This window comes from Heliconius melpomene, chromosome 13, assembly GCF_056956725.1.
Source record: "Heliconius melpomene rosina isolate 202511_hmr_F chromosome 13, ASM5695672v1, whole genome shotgun sequence".
NCBI lineage: Eukaryota > Metazoa > Arthropoda > Insecta > Lepidoptera > Nymphalidae > Heliconius > Heliconius melpomene.
In genome coordinates, this window is record NC_140401.1 from 901,180 (window position 1) to 929,066 (window position 27,887).

Genomic DNA, 27,887 nt, shown 5'->3' on the forward strand with positions numbered 1-27,887 from the left:
GCCAAAGTCGTCAACTGTTCGGACACGTGTAGCTCGTTAAATACAGACCCTTCATTTTGACCGTGAAGTTGTGTTTATGTTACAAGTGATAGCGGATGTATATATTCTTTATTGCACATAAAATATATAAGAAATATAAAATGTAAAGGTTACTTAATAGTTTTCCAAATTCCCTTTACCTACCCTGCTGTGTGCCTGTATGAAGCTTAAAAGTACGTCTACATACACTTTAAAACAAAGTATACAAAAAATTAGGAATGACTCAAGAGATTTTCATTAGTAAGTCAAAACGCGGCTTTGAATTTTGACACTCGACACGTATTTTGTAAGAAAATAGCGAATATTCAACAACGTGAAACAAATTAAAATAACATTAATAAACACTTTCAATAAAAAAAGAACTATAATAAATCGCTAACCTCTTTTAACTTGACAGTTGATCAATTCAATATGCATCTGTTAAATATGCCATTGCCAAAAACATCCCTCATACATCAATAACTTTAAAGCACTTTGACTGCTACACTTCATAACTAGCATTGCCCTATGGTTTTGCTTTCGAATGAATTATAATCAACAACAGAAAAGGAAATAAATTATAATGCCACGATATACATACATATTAGTTATTTAGAAAATGTATAAAAATTTGAACGTAGCAGAACTCGAGCCCGTGCATCCTGGAAATTCATTCCTAAGTATGAATTAACTTTCTAAAATTGTTAAAAATACATAAATATTGTATGAATATGTATCTTGGAATAATATTTCAGTAGACAATAAGCTTATATTAGGAAAGTTGAAATGGAATGAAAAAATATAATCATAAATCGGCCGTTGTGGCGCCGCCAGGCCAAAAGCGTATGAATGTAAACAAGACACTTGGAAGTTCGATTCCCATTCGAGGGATTAAATTATTTAATATTTTCATTTCCTCGCTCTGGTAATAAGGCAAAGCGTTTTCTCTTACATCTTCCATGTCAAAACGAAAATATCGTTCACACCCCATTCCTTTTTTCATACAGACCTAGCAGCTGTTTCTAACGAGAGGCGCGTGTTTAGGAAGTCGTAGGCGGTTCGATTAATTAATTTATTGTACTAAATGAAACTACTTTTTAACGATACTATACATACGTAATTGGCCTTATTTTTTAATTTCTAATGGATCCAATTTAAAAAATGGCAAATGGCAAATGTCTGACTGTAAACGCGATAATTGTGGGTTTAATTTCTAGTCTAGGGAAGAAATATTTCTTCGCTCTCGTAACAAGATAAAGCGCGGCGTTGAGATCCGCAAAATAACATGCAGTATTTCGAAAATCAGGTGTAAAGTGGGGAGCGGAGTTTGTTAACAGCGCAACGATGGCCTATTCATGTACACAATACATAGTATTACGATATATATTGTAAAATAATTAACACCAAATGAGAATGTTCTGTTAAAGTAAATACGCGTAACAGAATTGCAAAGGGCTTGTCACTTTGAGACAAATGTTTAAAGTCGTAATATGTCATTGTAACGGTATGTTTACACGCTTGACTGAAGGCGATGGTTGTGGGTTCTATTTCCTTCTTAGGTACACAGGGTAAATACTCGTGCGGGCCTTTATGCATTTTTTTCATTATTAAATAATATATAGGAGTTGCTTAAATAATAAACCAAAACACATCATTTCAATGATTATACAATTTCGAAGAACTAAACAAAACAAGTTTTTAACATGAACAAATAACCCTGATTGTACAATTTCAATTGACAGTATAATAAAAAAGAATATTCCAAGCATAGTAAAACAAACTACTTTTTTAGAAAAAGTATGGAAAAGTGAACGTGGTGGGATTTGACTTTGCACTCTTGAAACCGCCCAAGCACTTTAACCACTATGCCAACCAAGTGTTCTCATGACGTTGCAAATGAAAAAATCCCAATATAATTTCTAATGATAGATTTTTTATTAATATTAATATATATATTTTTTTTGTTTTCTCTTAATGTTCTTATTTCTTCTACTTTGTATTTTTTATATCATATAAAAATGTTGGTGTGACAAATTCATCAATGGATTGGTGGAAATGATCAGAATTCCTTAAGGCGTGTGTTGACGCAATATTTAGCTTTATATGCGGTACTCGTTTACAGTAGAGTAGACGAGCGCTTTTAAAGCGTTCCTTTTTTAGCTTTAATTATATCTCAGTTTAAGTTTTAATTTGTTAACAACAGAACAGAGCATTTTTTAATATATATTTTTCAATATGAGCTTCAAATTTCTTTAAATCAGCTCAATAGATGGCACTGTTTCATATATTGAAGTCATTCTTGAATCGTGCGGGCAAGTTGTTCAAATGATCAGTGGGGACCAAAATTTTCTACAAAATACCTCTGAGCCAATCGTTGACTCTGTGGACATCGACCGGCTCGAGGCCAGGCTCACCGGGACCATAAAACAAGCGATGGAGGAAGCCTCAACGCCCGCCACCCCCCGTACTCTGCCGCCCATCCCTGCACGCATCCGCGCCCTCATCGAGCGGAAGAGGAAGGTACACTCGGAGTGGCAACAAACCAGGGACCCAGCAGTGAAAACCCGGCTCAATCGCCTCGCCTCGCCTCGCGTCGGTGCCGACGCATGGGAGCGCCGGATTGAGGAGGCTGATGAGGACCAGCCCTCCCTCAACCGTCTGTGTCGCCAACTCACCAAGAAGAAGCCTGCTACTCATCCCTTGGTGCACCCAGACGGCTCTCTCCGGTACTCCGCGGAGGAGAGAGCAGAGATATTAGTGGAACACTTGGCAGCCACGTTCCAACCAAACGCCAGCAAACGACCCGCCCACCATGCGCGGATGGAGGCCGACGTCGCCCGCACTTTGGCCAACCCAGAGCGACCACTCCCTGCACCTCCGTTCTTCACGCCCGAGCTCGTCGCGAAAACGGTGAAGAAGCTAAAGCTGAAGAAGGCCCCAGGCTTGGATGGCGTTACAAATAGCGCTCTACGCCACCTACCCCGCAAATTCATCGCCGCCCTGACCAGGCTCTTCAACGCCATTCTGCGCCTGGGATACTTCCCCCGGGCGTGGAAAGAGGGCCTGGTCATTATGCTGCCCAAAGCAAGGAAGAACCCCCGTAACCCAGATAGCTACCGGCCCATAACCCTCCTCAGTGCGGTGGCCAAGCTGTTCGAGAAGCTGCTATTACCGCTTCTCCAGGCGCACTTCCACCCGCGCAACGAACAGTTTGGCTTCCGTAGCGGGCACTCCACCACTCTTCAGGTGGCCAGAGTGGTGCATTACGCAACCACAACTTTCAACAGAAAGGAGAGTGCCACAGCAGCCTTCCTCGACGTGTCGCGCGCCTTTGATCGCGTGTGGCATCCGGGGCTGCTGTACAAAGTGCTGAACGCAGGCATACCCCACTACGTCGCGCAGATCCTGGCCAATTATCTCTACGGCAGGACCTTCAGGGTAAGGGTGGAGAGTGTGAGGTCATCCAGCCACCCCATAGCCGCCGAAGTTCCACAGGGCAGCATTCTTTCACCAGCCCTCTACGCCTTGTACACCGACGACATCCCCATCCAACAGGACACAACGCTGGCACTTTACGCCGACGACATCGCCCTGTTTACGAAGTCGCTCAACCCCAAACATGCAGCCGTGAAGCTACAGCGCGCCCTCGACCTGCTGCCGGACTGGCTGGCGGAGTGGAGGCTCGAGCTGAACATCGCGAAAACCCAAGCGATCAGCTTTGGTACCCGGAGACAGCCTCCTCCGCTGATCCTGCAGGGCCAGCAGGTCCCCTGGAGCAGCCGAGCAACCTACCTGGGGGTTGTGATAGACAGGAGACTCAACATGACAGGGCATGTCAAGAAAGCGGCCACCGCAGCGAGAACCGCGCTGATCCTGTTGCGCCCGCTATTTAAATCAAGATTGCCATTGAAAACAAAGTTGTCGTTATACAAGGCGTATGTCAGGCCTCACTTGACATACGCTAGCCCGGCATGGTACGCCCTCGTCAGCGAGAACCAACGAAGAATCTTGCAGGTGGTCCAGAACCTCGCCTTACGGCGAGTGACCCAGGCACCATATTACGTTCGTAACTCGACACTCCACAGAGACCTCAAAATGGAAAGCCTGGAGGCTCACATCGGCCGGCTCGCGTCCAACGCATTCCGCCGTGCCGATGCATCGGACCATCTGCATCTTCGTAGCATCGCGCCACTCCACACCCGACCGCCAGACGAGAGAAGACGCCTGCCGAGGGATATTATCCCCACCCCTCCCTCCCATTCCAATTCCTGAGCAGTCACCTCGGTCGCTGGTTGCCTAAGCTGGGCCTCTCGCGGGTAACCGCGAGTCTCACCTGGCTGGGCTGACCGCCCAGGTGGCATATGCTCATCCCCCCTTCCCCTGCCTCCTCTGCACTGTGCCTGCCCTGACAGACACAACTCCACCGGGCCTAGTGCCCACCACAATGACGCGGTCATAGTAATGGCCGCCGCCAGAAACCACGGCGAGAGGGCATCCGCCCAGCTGCCGTTTCCCAGCGCCATGGCGCTGGAGGAAAGAAATTCAAGCATACCTATCGCTTCTCGGCCTTTTGGCTTAGATCAAAGTGTAGTATCTGTTCTTTTCAGCTTAATATCTGAAAGTTCCCGCACCGCGGGACCAGTATATTGAACTGATTTTTGTAGACTGACGGGATGCTTGGGGCTCGCTCCACTCCTGTCACGGGTCGACCCGGCATTGCACTGCCGCCGGGATCGGCCTACACAATAAAATCAAAAATGTATACAAGGAAGAATTGTGTTTCCTGGTTAAGCACAATTGTTAGTCTTATTCTAATGAAGTAGTGATACGGCATCCTATTACAGATTGCCCAACAAGGCTTAAAAATTCAACGGACCTTAGATGAACCACTGTATAACATAGAGAGATTGAACTAAATGGATTAAGCACACTTAAATAACTGACGACTTTTTTTTAACTTCACGTAAGATTTATTAAAAATATTTATACACTTTTCAAACGCTCGTCTGTATTTTATCTCTATTAGATTCCATGCCATATGTTATCTGATTTACACTGAATTTGTTCATGTTCATTCTTCGACTGGCGAATTTCCTATTGGACTTATTGTTCAATGAATGAGCTCTTGATTTTAGATATATATCCGGTTGAGAGATATAGTTTTTAGGGTTCCGTATCTCAAAAAAAAAAACGGAACACTTAAAAGATAACTTTGTTGTCCATTTGTATGTATGTCCGTCCGTCAATAGAATTTATATTATTATCGTGTAAAAGCATCAAGAAATTAACATCAAATTTAGAAGTCAGTCTTTGCTGCATTTTGTATGAAATTCACCGCGTATTCCAAACCTATAATTTATTTCCCATAGATTAATTATGAAATGTGGCGAGAAGTGAGTAGGTACTGTTGTATTGAGTAATAAAATTCATCGGCGTGTTTTGTTAGCAGAGCGAAAAAAATTAAACTAAATTATTCCCTCTAGTGGGAATCGAACCCAAGAGCGTTTTGTTTACAGTCATATATTGTGCCTCTTATCACCAACACCATTTAAAAATCATCATATTAATATAATTTAAAATCTTACAACGAGGAAATTACAGTAGATTATATTCGTACTTAGACACAAAGGCATTCAAAGGATTATTAAAACTACAAAAGGCCTCGGTTTTCCATCGTATTTAAGTAAGTCTCAACGCTTTCTCATTAGTCTTTGTTTAGTTCTCAACTGTTCTAGAAATTCTTATAACTGTTATTGAGATAATGTATATTCTGTTTTTAAGTCTAGTAACAAAACGTGTACCGGTAAACTGTTAACGGCTGATGACGTGAAAGTGAATGCTAAGCAGAATACTTCATTGTCAGTAAGGATTGGTTAAAACAAATACTACATCAAAGGCCAACATCGCTTAAGGATTGCCGCAGTGGGATAGTGTCGGCCTGCAAATGCAATGGTTATTGGATCAATTCCCACTCAGGGACTTACGTAAAAAAGCACACTGTAGAATTTAACCATTCAACTTATAGTATGGACAGAAAAATGTAAAGGGAAAGTCTCTATAGTAAGATCTTTGATTTTCACATTTATTACTAATTTTAAATAATACTATTTAATATATATCCATTATAGATCTTTTTTGCCATTCCTTCATCACTCATTCGTTCGACGTGTCCAAACCAGCTGAGCACGTTCTTCTTCATTCTCACCCGATTCCCGAAACTCGACGTTTCGAACACTTTTCAGTAGTCCGTGGTCAAGGGTAGACTTAGATGGCATTCGTCTGTCGGTTTGTAACTGATTCCCCAAACACATTTACAAATTTAATACGCAATGTCTAGAATCCAGGCAGAAAGCGATGTACGCGGTGTCTTGAAACTAGATTCTGTGATGATAAAATTAACCTTTAAGTATAGACGTCGGGTCTCACAGACCCATCTAGGTCTACAAATTCTACAAATCGGCCACTTCTCGGTGACCTCCGCCACTGAGTCGCTCAGTACTTTTCGAATTAATGACAAAATGAATGTAGATAGCAGTGGTTGTGTCTCTGGGTTCAAAACACGTGAGTATTTAACTTTCTAAACAGGACCTGGGTCTGTCAGACCCGACGTCCATGTTTTCCATACATAATGATTTCAAAACTCCATATATTTTTATAATATTACATAAATATACTTTAATATTTTAATTGTATTATTTGTATTCAAATGTTTTTATTGTTATATATCATATATTATTTTGCATTATTTGTTATATATTTTAGTAATATAAATTATTTTTTAACAAAAACAAAAACCGACTTCTAACAACGAACTAAAAAGTGAAAAATAGTTATACAAAGATTTTATAATTTTGAAGTCGGTGAAAAGTAAAACAAATAGGCTTAGTAATTAGATATTGTAGTAAAGGTGTTGTAGCATTAGCTTGTCATTTTGGTATATTGACAAGAACATACATAAAAAGTATTCGGGCGAATATAGAATCTCTCTTTTTTGAAGTTGGTTGAAAATGAGAACATCCTCTTTTTTGAGGTTGGTTGAAAAGAAATGCAACGATCAGGAATCTCACTTCTGACATCTATTTAAAAAGTTTTTGCTTGTAACTATTACAATATAATCAATTTTTTACCAAAAAAAAACAAACTTTCTCAATTTTCACCGGATTCCATAATTGGAACCTAACCAAACTTTCACCAAATTATCCTCGAAGTGTATCCTTTCAAATAAAAGAACAATCATCAAAATCGGTTGGCGCGACATAGAGTTATTCGTCTATTTCTCGCGCACATATCTAATGCAAATTTAAGACTTATGTGATTTTCTCATAGATATCATTGTCAGTCATGGACCAAAAAATAATGGGACCATTCGGGAAGCTATACCTTTCAAACAAAAAAAATTTTCAAAATCCGTTCACCCAGTCCAAAGTTATGAGGTAACAAACATAAAAAAAAAAAAAATTACAGTCGAATTGATAACCTCCTTTTCTTCCAGAAGTCGGTTAATAAATATTATTTACGTAAAAAAGATTAATTTTTTTTAGTTTTGATGATAAAATGGAAAAAAATGATCGACTAAGCACGTCAGGGACAAATATATCGGTACTTTATAATCAACATCAAACAAAAGAATTGGACGACGACATTTTAGAAAGAAAATAGCACTTTATCAAATAAAAAGACGCGTTTCGTATACTAAACTACTCTAAGAATTGAGAATGACTTTGACTCGCGTTTCGCGATCTGATCTATCATTTATTGAACATGAAGCTAAAAAAATAGTTTTGGGTTCTTGAAAAACATGTATACTCTGCCCCCATGAGATATATAGAAAGACAACATATACTTATGTTGACTGCAATCGTCCTGTTAGCCAACAATGTTGAAAGCCATTGTGTATCGATGTTCAATTGTACCTTATCTTGAGGTGTTGTCAAAATTTTTATTTTATTCCATAAGATGTAATTTTTTTATTTTTTTTTAATTGTTAGACTTTATATTTTGTTAAAAAAATATTTATTTTATTATCTGTCTTTTTTTTATAGTATTATTTTCTTAAGAGTCACCCCATGTGGCCAAAGACTGAAATTGTGACTTTAAGTTACTTAAATCGTTGTGATGCGTAAAGTTTAATAAAAAGCGTTTTTATTTATATTGATTTTGTTTGATTAGAGGCTATTCATGTAAACTAAAACATAAAATTGTCTTCCTTTAAAAAACAGACGGAATATGACCAATAAATACACTGGTCTGACAGACCCGACGTCCATATGTGTGTTATGAAAAAATCACGTCCATAGTTAAAGGTTAAAATAAATAACTTTAAATATTGTTGAAAATATAGAATTTAAATTAAAAATTAATTCTTTAAATTGTTGTTTACTTTAAACCGATAAAATATGCACCACAATTACAAAATTCCTAACGACGATGTAATACACAGATTTTCCTTTATAAGATGCTACAACTTAATAAGGCCTGAGAGTTTTCAATTGAGAGGATGTCTGAAAAATGATACAGTGCCAGACAGAACCTAGTGTTAAGACACTCTTCTGTGCGCTCCGCCCGATTTTTTTGTGAATATGAGTATACATTGGGGTGATGCTAATGAGACGACACTTTATATTCAACTTCTTTATTATATATTTAATTTGGTTATTTACACGCTACAAAACAATAGTGGAAAATAATTTCACAATTGCATTCGTAGCGAATAAATTTAGGGCGCTGATATAGCGTGCTTAAAATTGATATTTATAAATAATATTAATACTTGTGCAATACCCCTACAGCCCCTTTGCATATAAATACCGTCCTTCTTAATTAAAATACTGATATTCTGGCCTTAAAAATCACAGATTTAAAATAGACACAAAAGTACGAATTTGGTATTATATAAACTATTTTTCTACGCATTATTTGAATTATATATATTAAAGTAATGGCTGTCCATTTTTGATAAAGTCTTGTTTATGAGATTTTTAGGCATAGTCATTTAAAGGTTATATCATTATCAGAAATATATGCATATTTTATGTATATATTCGTATTCTTAATACTCAATAAAAGATATAATAGTTTAATAAATTATAAGTAAAGATAAATAAGAATTATCTATTTTAACTAAACCCTACTACTTATTGTATTTGTTACCGTCAAACATCATTTGCAATTAGGTAGGTGGACAAAACGAACCTAGTAATGAATAATTTTGATATTTCTCCAAAATTAAAAAAATAGAGGCATCAGAGTTTAAAATTTGATAAGTAAATATTAATCTTGACATTTGACCCTGCCACTAACGCTTATCTATTATTACATATTTTAAATAAGGAACACAGGCCAGAACGCGAGACAATTAAGAATTCGTTGGCGGTAGTTTGATATAATAATTATGTCAACTGATAGACGAATGCCATCTCAGTTTACCACCGCGTGTGACCACGGATGTCGGGTTACCAAAAATAAAATAGTTAGTAAAATCGTTTTATTTAAAATGTTTTATTATGTCATTGTCTAGTAGAATCTGTGGTATTATATGGTTGGATGTTACGGTCTTACATTTTACACTTATATAAATAAAGATCTACAAGGAAGATTTTTTAAAAATTTTATTGCTAAAACCCTTGCCAAGGCGAAAATAGATAAAGACTTTTTGTTTGAAAAATGTAAACTTTTTTTAATAGAAAAGAAATTGATATTGGACGTAGCCTTAACTTAGAGTTTTGAAGCACATAATTAAAAAATTATATAAATAATAAACATTTGACACAAATATACACAATCCTCTATATAAAAAATTTTTTATAGCAAACGTAAAAAAAAATGAGCAGTTCCAAAAATATTTAACTCTACGTCAAATCAGAAACAAAAGTTACTTACTTCAAGAAAATAAACAAATAATAAAAAAATAAATAAACATGTATATTATATTTCAAGACTATTAAATATTCTGATTTATTTAGCTATAAAACAAAAAACTGTAATCGAGTAGTCTATTGCGAGAAGCACTTATGTAGGTATATTATTAATAACAATACAAACTCGTAGTGTAAAAAAACTAAAATACATGTTTTTCTACACCAAACGCTACAAGTAGCTCAGGGCTATAAATTATATAAGTGTAGAGTCCTGGCTCCAACAGCAGACCAGCTCGATGATGCCATAATATTGCTGCTATATTGTCAACTAAGCTTTATAGGCGTAATTAATAAGATGAAACAATTATTATTAAACGGTTTTATTTAGCTCACCCCGTTTGTTTGGATATTTGTTTGGGTCAAATTTAGTAATTGAAATTTAACCCTCTTCTCGTTAACCGATTGATCTGAAATTTGGTATACGCTTTTGATTCTGGTGACAATACAATTATCCATATTCAATATTATTGTGAATCCAAGATGGTCGCCGCTGCAAGATGGCGCACAACTTAGTTTTTTTCAATCCCATCAATATGGGTATCAAATGAAAGGGCTTGTCAAATTCAGTGCACTAACTAAAAAACTTAAAAATAAAAAAGTAAAAAAAAAAAACGTGGGGCACGTCCAATATCTACAATCGAAAGACATGGCATGAGACTTCACCCATCTAGTGGTAAGTAGCAAGTGTCGTGCCCCACGATTTTATTTTAGTTGACTGTATCCATGAAATTATTTTTTAGCTTTTAGTACATTTATCTGCAATATAAAACCGTTTAACTTAATTTTTTTTTTTTATAAGTAAGTCAAATTCAGTTATCTTAGATTTTATAAAAAAAATCAGCTTCACGCTGTATCCCGCACTCACGAAATGGAAGGCTGTGGATAGGATTCAGAAAATGAATCTATGGACTTGCAACGACCAGTCCTGTGATAGTAAAGAACCAGAAAAATATATAGAATTTGACCTTCATAATTTTTGCTGTTTGCTTGTTCACAGTTATTATTTATTATAGTTATATCGACATAAATTTTGTTATAGTTTTATTATAATTATATAGCTTATATTTTTGTATTTTACTGTCCCTATAAAAAATAAAGACCAAATTGGTAAAAACCAGTCGTGGCGCAGGGTCACAAGATTGTAACTGTAAACGCGAGTAGTTGTCGAATCGATTCTCGCTGGAGGAAATTAAATATTGAATACTTTCATTTCTTTGTTCTAGAAGAGTTGGTTTTTTGCACGGCTCGTGGGTGGCGGTGATCACTTATCATCAGTTGACCAGAACGTTCGTTTACGTTCTTTTTTCACCAAAAAAAAAATGTTTGATAAATATCAGGAACAAGTTGCTTTTTTCCATTTAATTTTATGGTACACATAAAAGGCATAAGGTACCTATGTATAAAAAATTAAGGTTATTACATACGAATTTACAATATATAAAATTGTTGAGATAAACGGAAACGGCAACCCAAAGGCAAACTAGGCACAGGCAAAATGAACTTAGTGTTAATATACTCCGTTCTCTTAAGATTCCGTCAATATCAATATTCAAAATTATAATAATATATTACGATCAAGGCCGTCATGGCGCAGGGGCAGGGTGTGGTATTGAGTTCGATTCCTACTCGAGGGAATTAAGTTATGAATATCTTCATTTCTTCGCTCTAACGAGGCAACGAGGCACTGCCTCGAACATTTGGCGGAACATGGGGAACGAATGGATCTGAACACTAGATTTCCAGGCTCCCTCCGCCTACCCTGCTATATGCAGGATACAGCATGAACCTAAAATAAAAAGAATTACTCCAATTTAATTAAACAAAATACAGTGCTAACTTCCACAATTTACGATGTAATTAATGACTATTCCACAAAAAATGGGACAATCTTAACAAGAATGATATACGAGAAATATAATATACTAAATATTAACATTCATGATGATTCTATTAAAATCATAATTTTTTACTTTATGACGCTTGAAATAACGTTAAGTTTGTAAGACCCCTAATGACTGACGGACTTCACCTCTATACTTTAAATTTAAATATTTCGGAGCTTTCGCGTCAGTCTTTATTTACTACTCGACTATTGCACCAACTTTTAACAATACCATCCTTGTAGTATTAAAAATGTTGTACATTTTTCTGTTGGTGTTCACAACAGGTGTTTTGACGGAAACAGTATTTTATGATTCGTATTCGGGAAGACCTATAAGTAATGATGAAGTTAAAGTCCATATAAAGCAAAATTCTACTTTGTAAGTAATTACTTCTAAATGTTAGTTTTTTCTTGACTAATATATATTTTTAAGATTTTATCTGGTACAGTTTAATTTTTATTTGGATTAACGAAAAATGTCCCGTTATTTAAAAATTATTTAGATTCCGGAAATAACCATATAAATTTAAGAACATATTTTGAAATTATGAACATTTTTGATTAGTTGGTGCGTAAATGAAGTGATACCATGTAACCCTTACGAAGGAAGAAGGTTGGATGGGTCATGTAACAATCTAAGACATCCTACCAGAGGAGCTACTCATACACCCATTTTGAGATTGTTACCTGCCGAATATGACAAAGGTAATATACCTTTTTTACTTTAACTATCTTCTTTTCCATCTTCTACCCGAATTTAAAACATTACGCGTCGCTTATTTTAATGTTTTTCTTAATATTATAAGAAAGTAGCAGATAACAGAAATGTTATTCACAGATTTCGAGCCTAGACGGGCTCGGTCCGGAAGTCCCCTACCACCGGTTAGGACTGTCCGCACTACCGTCATGGCGGAAGGAAGGGTGCCGCATGCAAGGTTCACTCAACTATTAACACATTTCTGGGTATTTATTAGTGGTGATATCGCATCTGTACATGACACAGGTATGTTGGCCTTATAAATATTTTATGGAGTAAAGAGGATTTAATGTTAAGACACTCCGCTCTCAACTTTTTAGCCATAAAACTATATTGTGTGTTGACGGGTGGAAACAATTGTGACGAGAATTGACGTCATATCACATTTCATTTTTACCTAGTTGTTAAAATAATATTCAACATAAAATTGTAATTCTTAAGAAAAAGTGCTGGCAATGTATACATATTGCAAAAATAAAAAACACAAAACAAAGTTAAGAGTCCATCAACATAATTGAGGGCCACTATTATTAGTATTCTTAGTAAAAGAATTTGGTTATTTAAGTATTAAAAAAATACTTATCTAAATACAGGGTAATAACCTAGTAACTTGTGTGTTGAGTGGTGGAGCTTAACGCTACACCTTTATGTTGATACCAAAGTGAAGAAATAAAAATAATTCAATCTCCCGAGTGAAAATCGAACATATAACCTACGAATTTGTCGGTAACGGTCAATTTTTTTATTATTTTTACTTTTAGTCAATTATATAAAATGGGTACCTTACTGCTGTCAAGAAAGAGGGAAGACTGATAAAAAGTGTACTCCAATAAGAATACCTCACGATGATCCCGTGCACAGGTTCTCATCTATAAGATGTCTCAACTTAACAAGACCTGAGAGCTTTCAGTCTATGAAGTGCATCAAAAATGGCACTGTACCGGAACGAGTAAGAGAATTTGAACTGAAATAATATATTTATTTATGTTTATCATATTGACACAATTCTATTTTTTATTTTTACGCTTTGTGTTATATATTATAAGCGGGTGCGTAATATGAAAAGTTTGAATGATTTTCATTCAATACATAATACTTTTATAACCGTAGGAAATGAATTGGACATTTTTTCATTTTTCAACGCTGCGCTTTAGTCTAACTCTCACCGGGAAGTTAAAATGAAAATATTAAATTTCTTTGGGTAACATTCGAAACCATAACCATCGCCCTAGGTATATTAATGCGAACGAACTAGGTTCAAATCTGAAGTAGAAGAATGCGAATATTCATCAAATATCGTGAAATGATATTATATTGCCTAAAAACAGAGTGATATGTCAATGTCTTTTCTTTAATAAATATGTAAAGTAAAAAAAACATTTTTTCATAACAGATAAGCACAGCCACACCCTTATTCGATCTATCTCATCTTTACGGAGCATCATTAAAAACATTAAACGCCAAAAGTAGACTTTTTGATAAAGGCTTATTAAAAATTGAAGTAAGCAAAGGAAAAATTTGGCCACCTAGCATGAAGGGGAGAGATAACTTGTGTTTTCTTAACGAGTTGCCCTATGAAACTAGATGCCACGATACACGTAAGATTTTTAGTTGATTATCTTTTCTGCTTCACCCTTCTTTCCTAGGATATACAGTAACATAGGCTAAATGTACTCTGGTTCAGCCCGGTCCTAATTTTAAGACATTACGTGTTGATTGATAGAACTCAGTACTGCACAAGCAAACCGGTAAAATAAAAATAATTAAAAATATATCGCTCCCACAGGTATGTTATTCGAAATGTTGTTCGAACCCAGAACTGTTGTGTTTAGAGTCAGATCTTTTTAAATGATTGCCTTTTGTTGTTCCTAAAGACACCATTTATAACATTTCAAATAATTTAAATTGAGCAATATTTATTCTTTATTATTCTTTATTTTTTAAATTCTGTAATGCAGCAATATTATTTTACATTAAATAATTATTTTGTGTCCTTACACACTGTATCTTTCATACAACACGATAGGCAGGAGGTTCCCTATTCCCAATTCAGCGCTCGGTTTTAACGAAACGAAAATAACTTAAAAACCCGCGAGTGAGAATCGAATCCACATCCGTCACATATACAATTAAACGTCTTCGATCGCAATATGATATGATGTTCTACATTTCTATAGCGGAAAGTGGTGGCAATAGTGTGCTGGGAATAAACCTGTTCACCATATGGCTATGGCGTCTCCACAACCGCGTAGCACTCGGACTAGCTTCAGTGAACCCGTGCTGGAATGATGAAAGGCTGTTCTTTACTGCTAGAGAGATCGTTATCGCTATGACTATGCAGGTTTATTATTACGAAATGATGTCTGCTTTAATGGGTGAGTTTTTTTATTTCGTATACGAGACAACAGTAAAGAAACTAGTGATAAAATACTCCGTTCTCTGCATTATGTCCAATTTCGAAATATTGCATTTTGAATTATGGAACTTATTATTTTATTTAATGTAACTACACATTGGAAATGAAAGTAATTTATATTTAATTATAAATAAAACTCGGGAATCAAACCCACGAGCACCTAGTGTATCTACAGTTAAATATCCTGTCCTCTATATCTTATTAAAATAGAACTTTGAAGTTTTGATCTTTGCCAGTATTAATAATTTTATATTCATACATATATTTTGTTATTATTAATTAAAACATGTTATTAAAATACTACATACTCGTACAGGTTATGACAATTTAGTAAGATCTGGTGTTCTATGGCGGTACAAAGAATACAGAGATTTTTATGATGAAGATGTTTTACCACAAATATCACTGGAGTTCCCGTATATTCTACGTTGGGCACATACAATACAGGAAGGAAAATTAAAGTAAGCTATTCTGTTATTTACATTTTAATAACAATTTAAGATGTTGCTATGTGATCAGTTCCCAGCGGGGCGAATGAAATATGACTCTCATTTCCTCCATTTTCATTTCTTTTTTTGGTACCTGAGGGTACCAAAAAAAGTGCGGCGTTCAATCGTATCACTCTTCACGTAATATTGCGAAAATTGGATGGAGCGTCTCTACGCAGTTCCGTTCAGAGAACGGAGTGTATTAAAACTAGGATCCCTCTGCTCACCTGAAGTCGACAAGAGATTTAGTAATAAAATTTCTAATACAAATATTTGCTTTTAGAATGTATGACACAAGTGGCGTGTACTTAAAGGAGACTAAATTAGTCAACCTGACGCTAAGGACTGGTTATTTAGAGGACAACCTGGAGTATATCACTCAAGGAGCGTTCAGACAGCCCTGCGCTAAATTCGACTATGTTGTTGATCCCGATGTAAGTTTCCTTGCCTTTTTGTTACATTTTTTTTTCTTGTGTTCACGTACGGGAAGCCTGGACAACTAGTGCTAAGACACTCCGTTCCTGAACTTCACTTTGCTGAATTTCGGAGGCATTGTTTATTGATTGGCGTAACTCATCTCTGCGCTTTGCCTCGTTATGAGAGCCGAGGAAATGTATCTTAACACTAATTTCAGTACAGCGTGAACCTAAAAAATAAAGAAATACATACAAGTTGTACTAGTAAATATTCGTAGTTTACATCTATTTTTTATCTGCGTAATCTTTTATCTAACTGTAATAGCGATTACTCATACAAGATAGCATCTTACACTAAAAGTCAACCTTCCATAACTAAATTATCTTCGTCTAGTAAATATAAAAATATTTCTTTAGAACGCATTGTAATTAAATTTAAAAAAAAACAGTTAAAACGAATGTACGTATCAACGGAACAAACATTATAACCGGTAAGTAAAATGAAAAAATAAAAACATTCATTTTTTTATAACGAGGCCTTCGTGGCACATTTTCATTTCCTCGCTTTGTTTCACTTTAAACGTGACGGTCGTGGGTTCGATTCCCACTCGGGGGAATGAAATGCTTAGTATTTTCATTTCTTCGCTGCGGTAACGAAGCAACTAGGTATGTATATTGTAGGCTATTACGAGTATGTGGGTCGATAATATAAATCATTTATAAATTTCACTAATTTTCTTTTTCTTTTATTAGATAGCAGAAACAGCTTTAGGACCTCATCAAGAAGCAGCTGACCTTCTAAGTAGCGATCTGATGAAAAATCGTTACTTCCTGTTCGCACCGTATGTAAAGTACAGGGAGATCTGTTCGGGCAAAACTTATCGTACTTTTGACGATTTACTTGATGTTATTGATCCGGAGGTAATTTATAATTTTGTACTGTTTAAGAATTCATGGTATCTATCCCTCTATATAGCAAGGTAGAGAGAGGGAACACGGGGACCTACTGTTACGATTCTCCATTCTCTGCTTTTCGCTGAATTCTGGAGGCATTGTGTGCTAAGTGGCAGAATTCAACGCCGCGCTTTGATTCATTGCCAGAGCGAGGAAATAAAAATGAAAATATTTCATTCCTCCCGAGTGGGAATCGCATTTACAGTCACATGCTAGTGCCTCTAAGCGAGGACGACCTCGACGTAATTAAGAATATTGGCTTAAAGTTGTAACATCGTATTTTTACACATCCGTTATGAAATTACATCCAATTAGTACATAATCTTGTGTTGCTTAATGAAAAAAATAATATTAAAATCATTTGAAACTAGTGGACTAGACTATTACTAGGTAGAAAATACCGCTAGCAGGAGTCCGAGTCCATTATTATCATTTTAATTGGACGAGTGTTCGTATATGTATATGAAACAAAGCTTAAAATTTATTATTTTATCAGAGTTAATATGAGGCTATGAAAGGCGGAACGGATATAAATTAAATAAAATAGTTGAAGTATTCTGCCATAAATTTAAAGAAATTAACATATTGATATTTGCGTCTATTCTCAGTTTTTCATGTTAAGAATTATGTCAGGTATATTCAAAATAATATTCGCGCAGTGGCACAAGTTTATGGGTTCGTTGCCGGCTCTTGGCACTATCGTATATATCTACTAAGATATAATAGGAAATTCAAATTATGGCAATATGAGAGCAACGTGAAAAAAATGTGATAAATCACTTTGTTTTACTTAATATACGAATCCCAATGTTACGTAAAACCCCTCACGTTCAAAGAGGGGTACTCGTATAAATTTAACGCATTTGTATATGTCATCTAGTAATTAATTGATCGATTTTAATTTTTATTTGTTTTTAAATCTGATTTTCATCAAATTTAAATTAACGTATATTTACAAAATCTCATATTTACAGAGAATAGAGTTACTCAAAGAGAAATACGAGCACATAGAAGACATAGATTTAATGGCAGGTGTATGGCTCGAGAGGTCGGTGCAAGGTGGAAACGTACCTGTTACCTTTTACTGTATAGTTGCAGATCAAATGTATAGAACACTGATATCTGACAGGCACTGGTACGAGAGGCCTAATCGACCTAATGCGTTTACACTGGGTAAGATTGTTTTTTCTATACTATCCCTCTAATATACATATAATCTATATAAATGTGAGTTTGTGAGAAGGAATGTTTGTTCCATTTTTACGCAAAAACTGTTGAACAGATTTAGATAAAACTTTTTAGTTATATTATAAAACTTTACATCTCAGTAACACATAGGCTATAATACATGCTATGATTTTAAATAATTAGGCTTTAAGATAATAATAAGCTTATGAATGACGCCACGGGCGTATTTCAATTTTTCATAATTTTTGAAGTGTTTGGACCTATAAAATAATATACGGTATACGGCGTTTAACAACAAACTAATAAGTTAAATCATGAACTATTATTTGTGTTAGGTTATGCACGCTCCAATCCAATTATACAAAATATTAAGAAAATCATACATTAACAAAAACATAAATTAATGTAAATTGCAATTTAAATAAATAATACGATTTAATTAATTTTAAGTTTAATTATTTAAAGGTTAACAACATACCTAGTGAAGTGTTTTTTTAAATACGTGCAATTATGAGTCAACGACATGTTAACGAAATGGAAAATTTTATATATTACTCGAAACGCTGTTTGTTGCATATTTTTTACTTGTACCTTTTGTAATTTAGAAGGGATGCGTAGAAAACTTAGTCACCGAGTGTCTAATCGCTATTGAAAAAAAAAATTTTTTTTTCTCCAACTACGCTGTAGGTTCAATTTCTACTCAGGGGATTATTTTTAAAATGTTTTCATTTCACTACTATGTTCAAACAAAGCAAATATTTATTTATTACTATGATGCTATAGCATTATTTACTATAGAGTTAATTGTTTTCTATGTACCTATATATGATTAATTTGTATAAATTACTAATAATATTTGTATTACAGACCAACTTCTAGAAATAAGAAAAGCTTCAATTGCACAGATTCTATGCGCGGTGGGTGATGATGTCACTTATATACAACCCCGCGCTTTCTACAGGGACGGACCAGGGTGAGCCGTAATAAAATAAACATTGTATATTTTATACATACATCAATTGACTACTAATTCAACTAATTTTCGACTATCAATTGTATAAATATTTTGCCTTATGGTTTAAAACGCGTAGTTAACATCTGTATTGGTTATTGCAGCCTAACAGATAGGTAAATAAAACTCTTTATTGCATACTCTATGTATAATGAAATTAAAAAAATTTACAAGACACAAGAATATAAATATAGAAACAAATAAAAAAAACAGTAAATACATTTTGCGCATAGAAGATTACCTAGTGATAAGGTCGCCTTTGCATATTAATGAAATGAAAAGACGACCTTATCACTAATAGCTCTGTTACAGGTAACCTACATACACATAGCTAATTATAAGTACAGGATATCTTGGTAGTGCATAAAATAATAAACAGTAAAATGAAAAACATAATAAAATTTTTTGGATATATAGTATATATATATATATATATATATATATATATATATATATATATATACTATATATATATATATATATATATATATATATATATTCAAAATTCAAATTCAAATTCAAAATATTCTTTATATATATATATATATATATATATATATATATATATATATATATATATATATATATATATTCAAAATTCAAATTCAAATTCAAAATATTCTTTATTCAAATAAGCTTTATAAGCACTTTTGAATCGTCGAATGTACATGTCAACAAAAAGCTACCACCGGTTCGGAAGGCAGTTCTGCTGAGAAGAGCCGGCAATAAACTCAACAGTTGCTCTTTTTAAAGTCAATGGTATATTTTACTATTACATTAGCTGGCAGCTGTCCTGCCTGACATTCAATAGACATTAATTCCATACATGCTTATCCTCTAAATATTCTTGAACAGTGTAATAAGCTTTACTTGTTAGAATTTTTTTTACAGATATTTTAAATTTTGGAAGTGGCAAATTAAGAATACACTGCGGAATTTTATTATATACACGTATACTCAGACCCATAAAGGATTTAACTTTTTGGAGGCGAAAACTTGGTGTAACAAGCTTATCTTTATTTCTCGTTTCTATCGTATGACTGTCGCTATTTTTTCTATGACAATGTATATTTTGTCGGACAAAGAGAATATTATAGTATAGAAATTGGGAAGCAACTGTAATAATAACTGCATCTTTGAAAACATCTCGCAGAGAATCTCGAGCTCTTAGATTATAAATATATCTTACGGCTCTTTTTTGGAGAATAAATATTGAATTGATATCTGAAGCACTGCCCCATAACAGCATTCCATAAGATAAAATACTATGGAAATAGCTACAGTAGACTAGTCGGGCAGTTTCAACGTCCGTCATTTGTCTTACTTTCTTAATTGCGAACGCGGCAGAGCTGAGTTTATCTGCAAGTGCTTCCAGATGAGCCTTCCACTGGAGTTTGGAATCTATAGTAACACCTAAGAAAATAGCTGATTCCGACACATTAAGAGGTTCTCCTTTAATTATTACATTAAAATTATGTTTTTTAACATTTGGTAAGGCAAACTCGATGCATTTCGTTTTTTTAGCATTTAACATTAGATTATTAACATCAAACCAACGAAGAATATGCGATAATGCACTATTCACTTCGTCATAGTTTATTATATTTCTGTCAACCTTAAATATTAAAGAGGTATCATCCGCGAAAAGTACAATATCACATAGGTTCTTCACATAAAAAGGCAGATCGTTAATATAAAGAAGAAATAAAAGAGGACCAAGTATAGATCCTTGTGGAACGCCCATCTTTAGAGGAGATCCAGATGATTTTACATTATTTATACTAACCGTCTGGATTCTTTGGTTTAGATATGAGGCAATAAGGTCAAGGGCAGTATCCTGTATACCATAATGTTTTAGTTTTAACAACAGAGTTACATGGTCTACGCAATCAAAGGCTTTGGATAAGTCACAAAACACTCCAATTGCATTTTGTGACCTCTCCCATGCGTCATAAATGTGCTTTAGGAGTGCGGCACCCGCATCCGTAGTGGACTTGCCTTTGGTGAAACCATATTGCTCACTATGGAAACAATTGTTAATATTTAAGAAAATTGTGAGCTGGTTGAACATTATTTTTTCAAATATTTTACTTAAGGATGGCAAAACGGAAATCGGTCTGTAATTTCCAGGCTCAGATCTATCTCCACTTTTGTAAAGCGTCCACATTAAATCAGGAAAAGTACCGGATTCTACACAATTGTTAAAAATTAAAGCAAGGTAATGGCAATATTAGGTATAATTGAATTAAAAACTTTAACAGACATGCCCCATAAGTCACCAGTTTTCTTTAAATTAAGGCTTTTAAAAGTTTTGACAATTTCATCTGGTGACACATTCTTAAACACAAAATTTTGTCTACAACTATTTACATGGGTTTTTAGTATTAATTCTGCTTCCGAAGGAGATGATGGCAGTGAACGTGTTACTTCAGTAGATATATCAGAAAAAAAATTTTGAAAAGTATTTGCCACTTCTAAATCTGAATTTAAGATTTAAACTTTTAATTTAATAGGTTCACTGACAGCTCTAAATCTCCCAGTTACAGTAGTGATAGCATCTCATGTAGCTTTAATTTTATTATTAGAGTTCAAAATTTTTGCTCTTATATGCAATTACTTAGCCTGGACACATACCTTTTTAAATATTTTTGAATAATTTCTAACTTTTAACAAGAACGCCGGATCTTGTTTCCATTGCCTCATATTATATAATTCATATAGTTTATTTCTGCTTCGGTATATACCAACAGTTGCCCAGTCGCTAAAAGTTAACTTCGAGTTTTTATATATTTGTTTAACTTTAAAAATGTTATCAAACTCTCTAGTGAGTAAATTAAAAACTTTACAATATAGCTGATTCGGATTTAATCCGGTTATTTCTAAGTTTGCAATTTTTTCACTCACTTTATTATTAAAAAGATTAATTTTATTTTCAGTAATTGGTCTAATTGATATTTGTTTACGTTCTGCGACTGTTTTATCTATTACCGAAAACATTTGACCACAATGATCCGAATTAAGATTAGTAATAATTTGTTTTTCTACAGTCTCACAATGACAAAAAACATTATCTATACAAGTAGCGGACGTATTCGTTATACGAGTTGGTTCAGAGAAAATATTAAACAAATTAAAAGATTTAAATAAGTTTAAAAGACGAAGGCTTAATGATGTCACCTGTAGTATATCTATATTAAAGTCTCCGCAAACGATTAAAGATTTTCTATTCGAACTCAAATTATTCAAAACATCCTCCATTTTTTCTTTAAATACTTCAAAACTACCTGAGGGGGGTCGATACACGCATACTATAATATGTCTATTGAATTCAACGCAGGACAATTCAATGGAGCGTTCGTCGGAGAGAGCTACTATATCTGGTCGCGATTTACAACGTATATCATTTCTCACTAATATAAGCGAACCGCCGCGGATGGCCTTCTCTCTAACGAACGAACTTGACAATGTATAGTTTTCTATATTGACTGTATTGTTACATCTCGAGATCCAGTGCTCAGTTATACACATTATATGTATATTAAATTTTTTTAGAAATAATTCTAGTTCCAGTTCTTTGCCTCCTAGGCCTTGCATATTCTGATGTACAATGTTAAATTTAAATGACCTAGGCGTTGTCTTATTGTCTAGTTTAAATTGGAACTTAAATATATATATATATAATCTTATTATGCCAATAACAGCTCCTCGATTCTAATTTCAATGGTTGTGGATTCGATTCCTGCCCGGTAAAATGGTTGCGTTTAGGTATTTTTTAGCTTCACACTATATGTAGACATTTTTGTTCCCCGATTATACACAAACATAATATTTTTTTAATTCAATCTAGTTTGTTATAATATGTTTATAATAGGAATATATACATAGAGTATGCAATAAAGAGTCATCAAAGGAAATTAAAACAAAAGATAATATATTTTATTTTTTACGACAGATTTTATTTACATAAATAAATAAATTTACATTAAAATTAGCAACATAATAACCAGTAAGCATTAATTTATTATACAAAAGATACTTTATGTTATGTGTTTATGATTTAATGAGTAATTTATTATTTAATTGTAGTGTAGGTGTAATTATTTTATTAAATTAGATAATAAAAACAGTAAAACAGGCGCTGGGGCACAAGCGTGTGACTGTAAAAGCGACGGTTGTTGGTTCGATTCCTACTCGAAGGAAGTAATTGTTATTTATTAATATTATCATTACTCTTCATTAAAGCTTTGGCGGTGAGTGAAGAATAGAGTGTCTCAACACTAAGTACCCTCTGCCCACCCTGTTATATGAAGGGTACAGCGTAAAGCAGGAAAAACAATATTATTATTCGTAGGTTTAAGTTTTAAGTTTAAGTTTAAGGCCCCTTTTAGTGTATTACCAGTCACTTTTACTACTCCAATTCCTTTCTCACAGTCCTCGTTATCTTTACCAGACCGTTCTCCAGTATCATCTACACAGTGTTCTCGAACGTCAATCGAGGTCCAGCACCCAAGTTATACTCATACAATTTTTGTTTCAGCAACGAAATGCGAAGCTGCGATAAAATACAAAAGATGAATCTATGGGCATGGCGGGACCAGAGCTGTGATAATAGATATCCAAATGATAATTACAATATTTAATATTTTTTAATAAAAATTATGAGGCATTTTAATTTGATTTAATTTATATTAAGTTAGAAATCTATTTAAAATGTAGGATGAACAACAAAAGGTTTTTGCAAAAGAATGTCTTTTTAACAATATATTAATCAATTATAATATATTGTAAATATAATAAATAATTTTATAAAAATATTTGGGTTTATTTTATATTTTGTACTATACTTTAGGTAAAGATACATTTGCATAAGAAGGCAAATCGTGAAGTTACGTTCCATCACTCGACACGCATAGCCTCAAGAATTTGGCGGAGAGTGGGGAACCAAAGTGTGGTAAATGAAGTCAAAACGAAATGTGTCGTTAAAAAATCATTCAGCATTAAAGTTCGAATTTAGTACTTGCAATCTATTTAATAATTAAATAGTGAATAATTAGTTAGTATATACCAAACTAAATAATTAATTTTGACTATAACATTTGCTCATACTTTTAATACTACTTGCATATAAGTAAAAAGTACTCAATCTCTAGTATTTCCTTGAGGAATATTATTGAATTAATACAATAAAAATAAATGTAAATATTAAGGTTACGCGGAAGGGAATTGACAGCTACCTCTTTTCCGTATAAAATATATTAAAAAAATAAAATAAAGAAACATTACTATATATATATATATATATATATGTATGTATATATATGTATATATGGATGTAAGTTCGACATAAAGAGGTCGGGGAAGCGGATGGGTCCGAAAAGCTGAGGATCGAGTGTGGTGGCGAGAATTGGGGAAGGCCTATGTCCAACAGTGGACAAAAGATGGCTGTTGATGATGATGATGATGTAAGTTCTTAGCTAGATAAGCAGGCTTGAAATTAATTATAAATAGTATTCCTCAAATCAAACTACGGAGCGACCATTTCACTAACTCCTTTCCTGACCTAAAACACTGCAGAGCAAAAGAAATATACAACGATCATACAGATTTATTAACTATATTTATACATACGTGTTTAATGTATAAATGACTTAAGCTATATCTTAATTTTAGTATTACATTGTTTTGTAATACCACTCTAATAAAAAAAAATTAAATGGCCACCTGGGAGAATGTATTATTTTCATTTTCTGTCATTGTCAAGAACAGGAAGATTACCAAAGATAATTATGTACCTATTGGATACACCGTGAAACTAAAGAACGCAAAAAAATAAACAAACGGGGATATTTTGTTTTTCACAGATTTTTTTTTAAAATAAACCAGAATAAAAACGACAATTAAACAACTCCAACGTAATATCTGGCCAATTTTTGTTAATTTTTTCAATGTGCCCTTACATAATGTTGTCCTGCGCTACATTCACTAAGCCGTCTGTGTTGACATTGAGTTAATCCACCAGTTCACTGCAATATGTTTCTTTGGCGAGTTTAATATTCGGTCTCATCCGGCACTGAGTTGGCAATATTACCGTTTGTACTAGGGATTTCGGGCTAATCGCCGGGTTATTGGCGAAGGTTATTAGGTGACTTTGAATAGACGAACTGCTTTATTGATTGTACCTAAAGTTGCTTTTTATTTTACTAATAAGCTCGAATATTTCCACGAATAGTAAGATAACATCTTATGACATGATACTATTGGTGGAAATTATTACATTTTATTACAATATGTTTGTAATGGACAAAAATTAATTGACGGTACAAAATACCTTTTCTGTGACATTCCTTTTTTTCTTATTGCTATTTATAAAAAAGGTTCCAACAACACAATGTCAAACTCTTTATGAATGCTCTTTAAAATCATTTAACTAATCAAAAATTATTCAATTTGAACAGTAGGTAGGTACTAGTGATAAACGTATCTTTTATTTACAAATAGCTTAAGTGAGCCACAGTCATTTTGTGTTCTCGTATTATTTTTTTAGCATTTTTTGAAGCTACACGCTATATCCCGCACAGCATGGTAGGCACAGGGAATATAGTGTTAAGACACTGCGTTCTTCACTTTCCGCTGAATTGGCATTGCGTGTTTAGTGGCGGAACTCAATGCCGTGCTTTGTCGCTACACCAGAGCAAAGAAACGGTAATGTACATTTAAATAAATATTTAATTACCTCGAGTGGGGGTCGAACCCACAACCAACAGATAAAGAAACTTGGATTATTTTGCGTATTATCAAAGGAAATGTCTTATATCAGCTGCCCATAATAGCATAATACAAAATAATCTTAAACTAAATCCCGATTACAGATTCTGATCACAGTATAGGAATGGGGTCACATTTGAAAACATCGGTTTTCTTACGTGAGGGTAGATGCTACTTAAATGGTTAAAAATAACAATAAAAATGTACATGAGGCCAGACGTGGAGCAGGGGCACAAAGTGTGACTGTAAATGCAGTAGAACAGGTTGTGGGTTCGATTCAAACTCGAGAAAATTAAATATTTATTTTCAATTCTTAGCTCTGGTCTGTCTGGTGTCTAAGCGCATCATTGAGGTCCGGCATTCAACACGCAACGTGTTCAGGATTCGGCGGAAAATGGAGAATGGAGTAGTAGGTTCCCTCTGCCTGTCCTGATGTATGTAGGATACAGCGTGACAATAAACCAAATATAAGTTTAATAAAGACGAAATAAATTATATATAAGTAAAAAATAGTCATTAATGTATTCGTAATTTTAATTTTAAAGTAAAAATAAAATAATCAGTAACCGACATAAAATATTTACAAATAAATGATAAAAACAATAACATTTTCTATGCTTCAAAGTCACAGAAACACTAAACTATCGGAAATTTTGCGTTTCTCTAGCAATACGTCATCACACAAATGAGACCCCGCACCGATGACAACTTGAGCCATGCTGACGACAGGAATAAAGAAGGTACTTTACAATACCTTCTTTTCTTTTTCCTATTTACTCAGAGCACAGGAACGATGCAAACGTTATTTTTTCCGAGAATTATTGTTTAGTTGTCGTAAATTTTACGATGGCTTAGTATTCTAGATCAGTGACTATTCTGCTTTAAAAAAAAAACAAACTGGAAAATAAAATTACTCAACAATTCCTTCAATATGGGTATATCTTTTCTTTTCAACAAACAAACGGCGTGCTAGGGGTCGCGTTATTCAATTTCACTTATACGTATGGCAAATAGAGGAAAACATTTGGAAAATGGGATGAAAATGAGCAGTTATGGTCACCATCGTGATTGCCTATTCAGATCACATAAGCCAAGAATCGGTTTACATTTGGGAACATTTGGTACGTGACGTGTGACAAATATGTGGGGTTAATGCGGGTCTAGAAGGCGTTATAAAATAAACATGATGGTATGTATAGTATCTATTTATAGTAGGTGCAAATATTAAAGCTTATTATCTAGAAAAAGATAGTTTTTTATTAAACATAGATTAAACAGAAAGGAAATAGTGTAAAAACACTCCTTACCACCATACAGCACGAATTTTAAGAACTGTTTTCTTTCTCCGAACTAAAATAACTAAAAAGTACAGAAATAAAAATGAACTACTGTCGTAAGTGAAATTCCATTCCACTTCCATTCAGTTTTCAGCGAGACATTACATTTCTTAATTAGAGTCCTTAATTAGATTTATTCAAAATGCCACCTATTTAAATTCACATGATATTTAATTACATATAGTGAAAGTTTTATCTTTTAATAATACGCTGTTTAAGTTTTAAAGTGTTCAACTCTATAAAATCGATAAGTATTGAACATAAAACGGTAGTTGCTTTTAGTTTTTTCGAAAAAACTTATGTTAATACACTCTATTTTCCTCTTTCCGCCAGAAATGTAGCTCAACGCTGTGCTTTATCTAACAGAACAAGAAAGTGAAAATATTTCCGCTGAGTCTCCGTAATTTTAAAATTATTTATGAGTACAATTTTAACTAAATATTGAAATTGCGTTTGCTTCTAACGTCTTTCAGACCACAGCATTAGCATAGTATTTCGCTTTGAATATTATATTTCAGATTCAGAAAATGCAGATCTGAGCAAGAAATATTAATTAAAAGATGGAAGCAAGAATTATATTAAAGGACGGACAGACGGAGCATTTTTTGGTAAAAAATGATATAAATCTTATAGTGTCGTTAGGAATTTGTTTGGCAGGTATGATAAATAATCTTTTTGGACATAAGATAGATAACTTTTTTACACCTAAATAAGATCTAAATTTTAATAAATATTAT

General features: G+C 34.0%; 1 protein-coding gene and 1 non-coding gene across 2 annotated transcripts; both read left to right on the top strand.

Moving 5' to 3' along the window:
- Window positions 1-4,572: 4,572 nt before the first annotated feature.
- On the top strand, window positions 4,573-4,765 carry LOC146532387 (U2 spliceosomal RNA). The gene has a single exon (XR_014878730.1). It is a non-coding gene; the product is annotated as a U2 spliceosomal RNA (small nuclear RNA).
- A 7,234-nt stretch (window positions 4,766-11,999) lies between these two features.
- On the top strand, window positions 12,000-23,725 carry LOC146532388 (immunomodulatory peroxidase-like). The gene is made up of 12 exons (XM_085196614.1): window positions 12,000-12,196; window positions 12,383-12,522; window positions 12,656-12,820; window positions 13,336-13,523; window positions 13,968-14,172; window positions 14,752-14,949; window positions 15,307-15,451; window positions 15,762-15,912; window positions 16,648-16,815; window positions 17,823-18,021; window positions 18,904-19,009; window positions 23,586-23,725. The coding sequence occupies exons 1-12, from the start codon at window positions 12,069-12,071 to the stop codon at window positions 23,686-23,688; spliced, it is 1,896 nt and encodes a 631-aa protein (XP_085052740.1). The 5' UTR covers window positions 12,000-12,068; the 3' UTR covers window positions 23,689-23,725.
- Window positions 23,726-27,887: the final 4,162 nt, after the last annotated feature.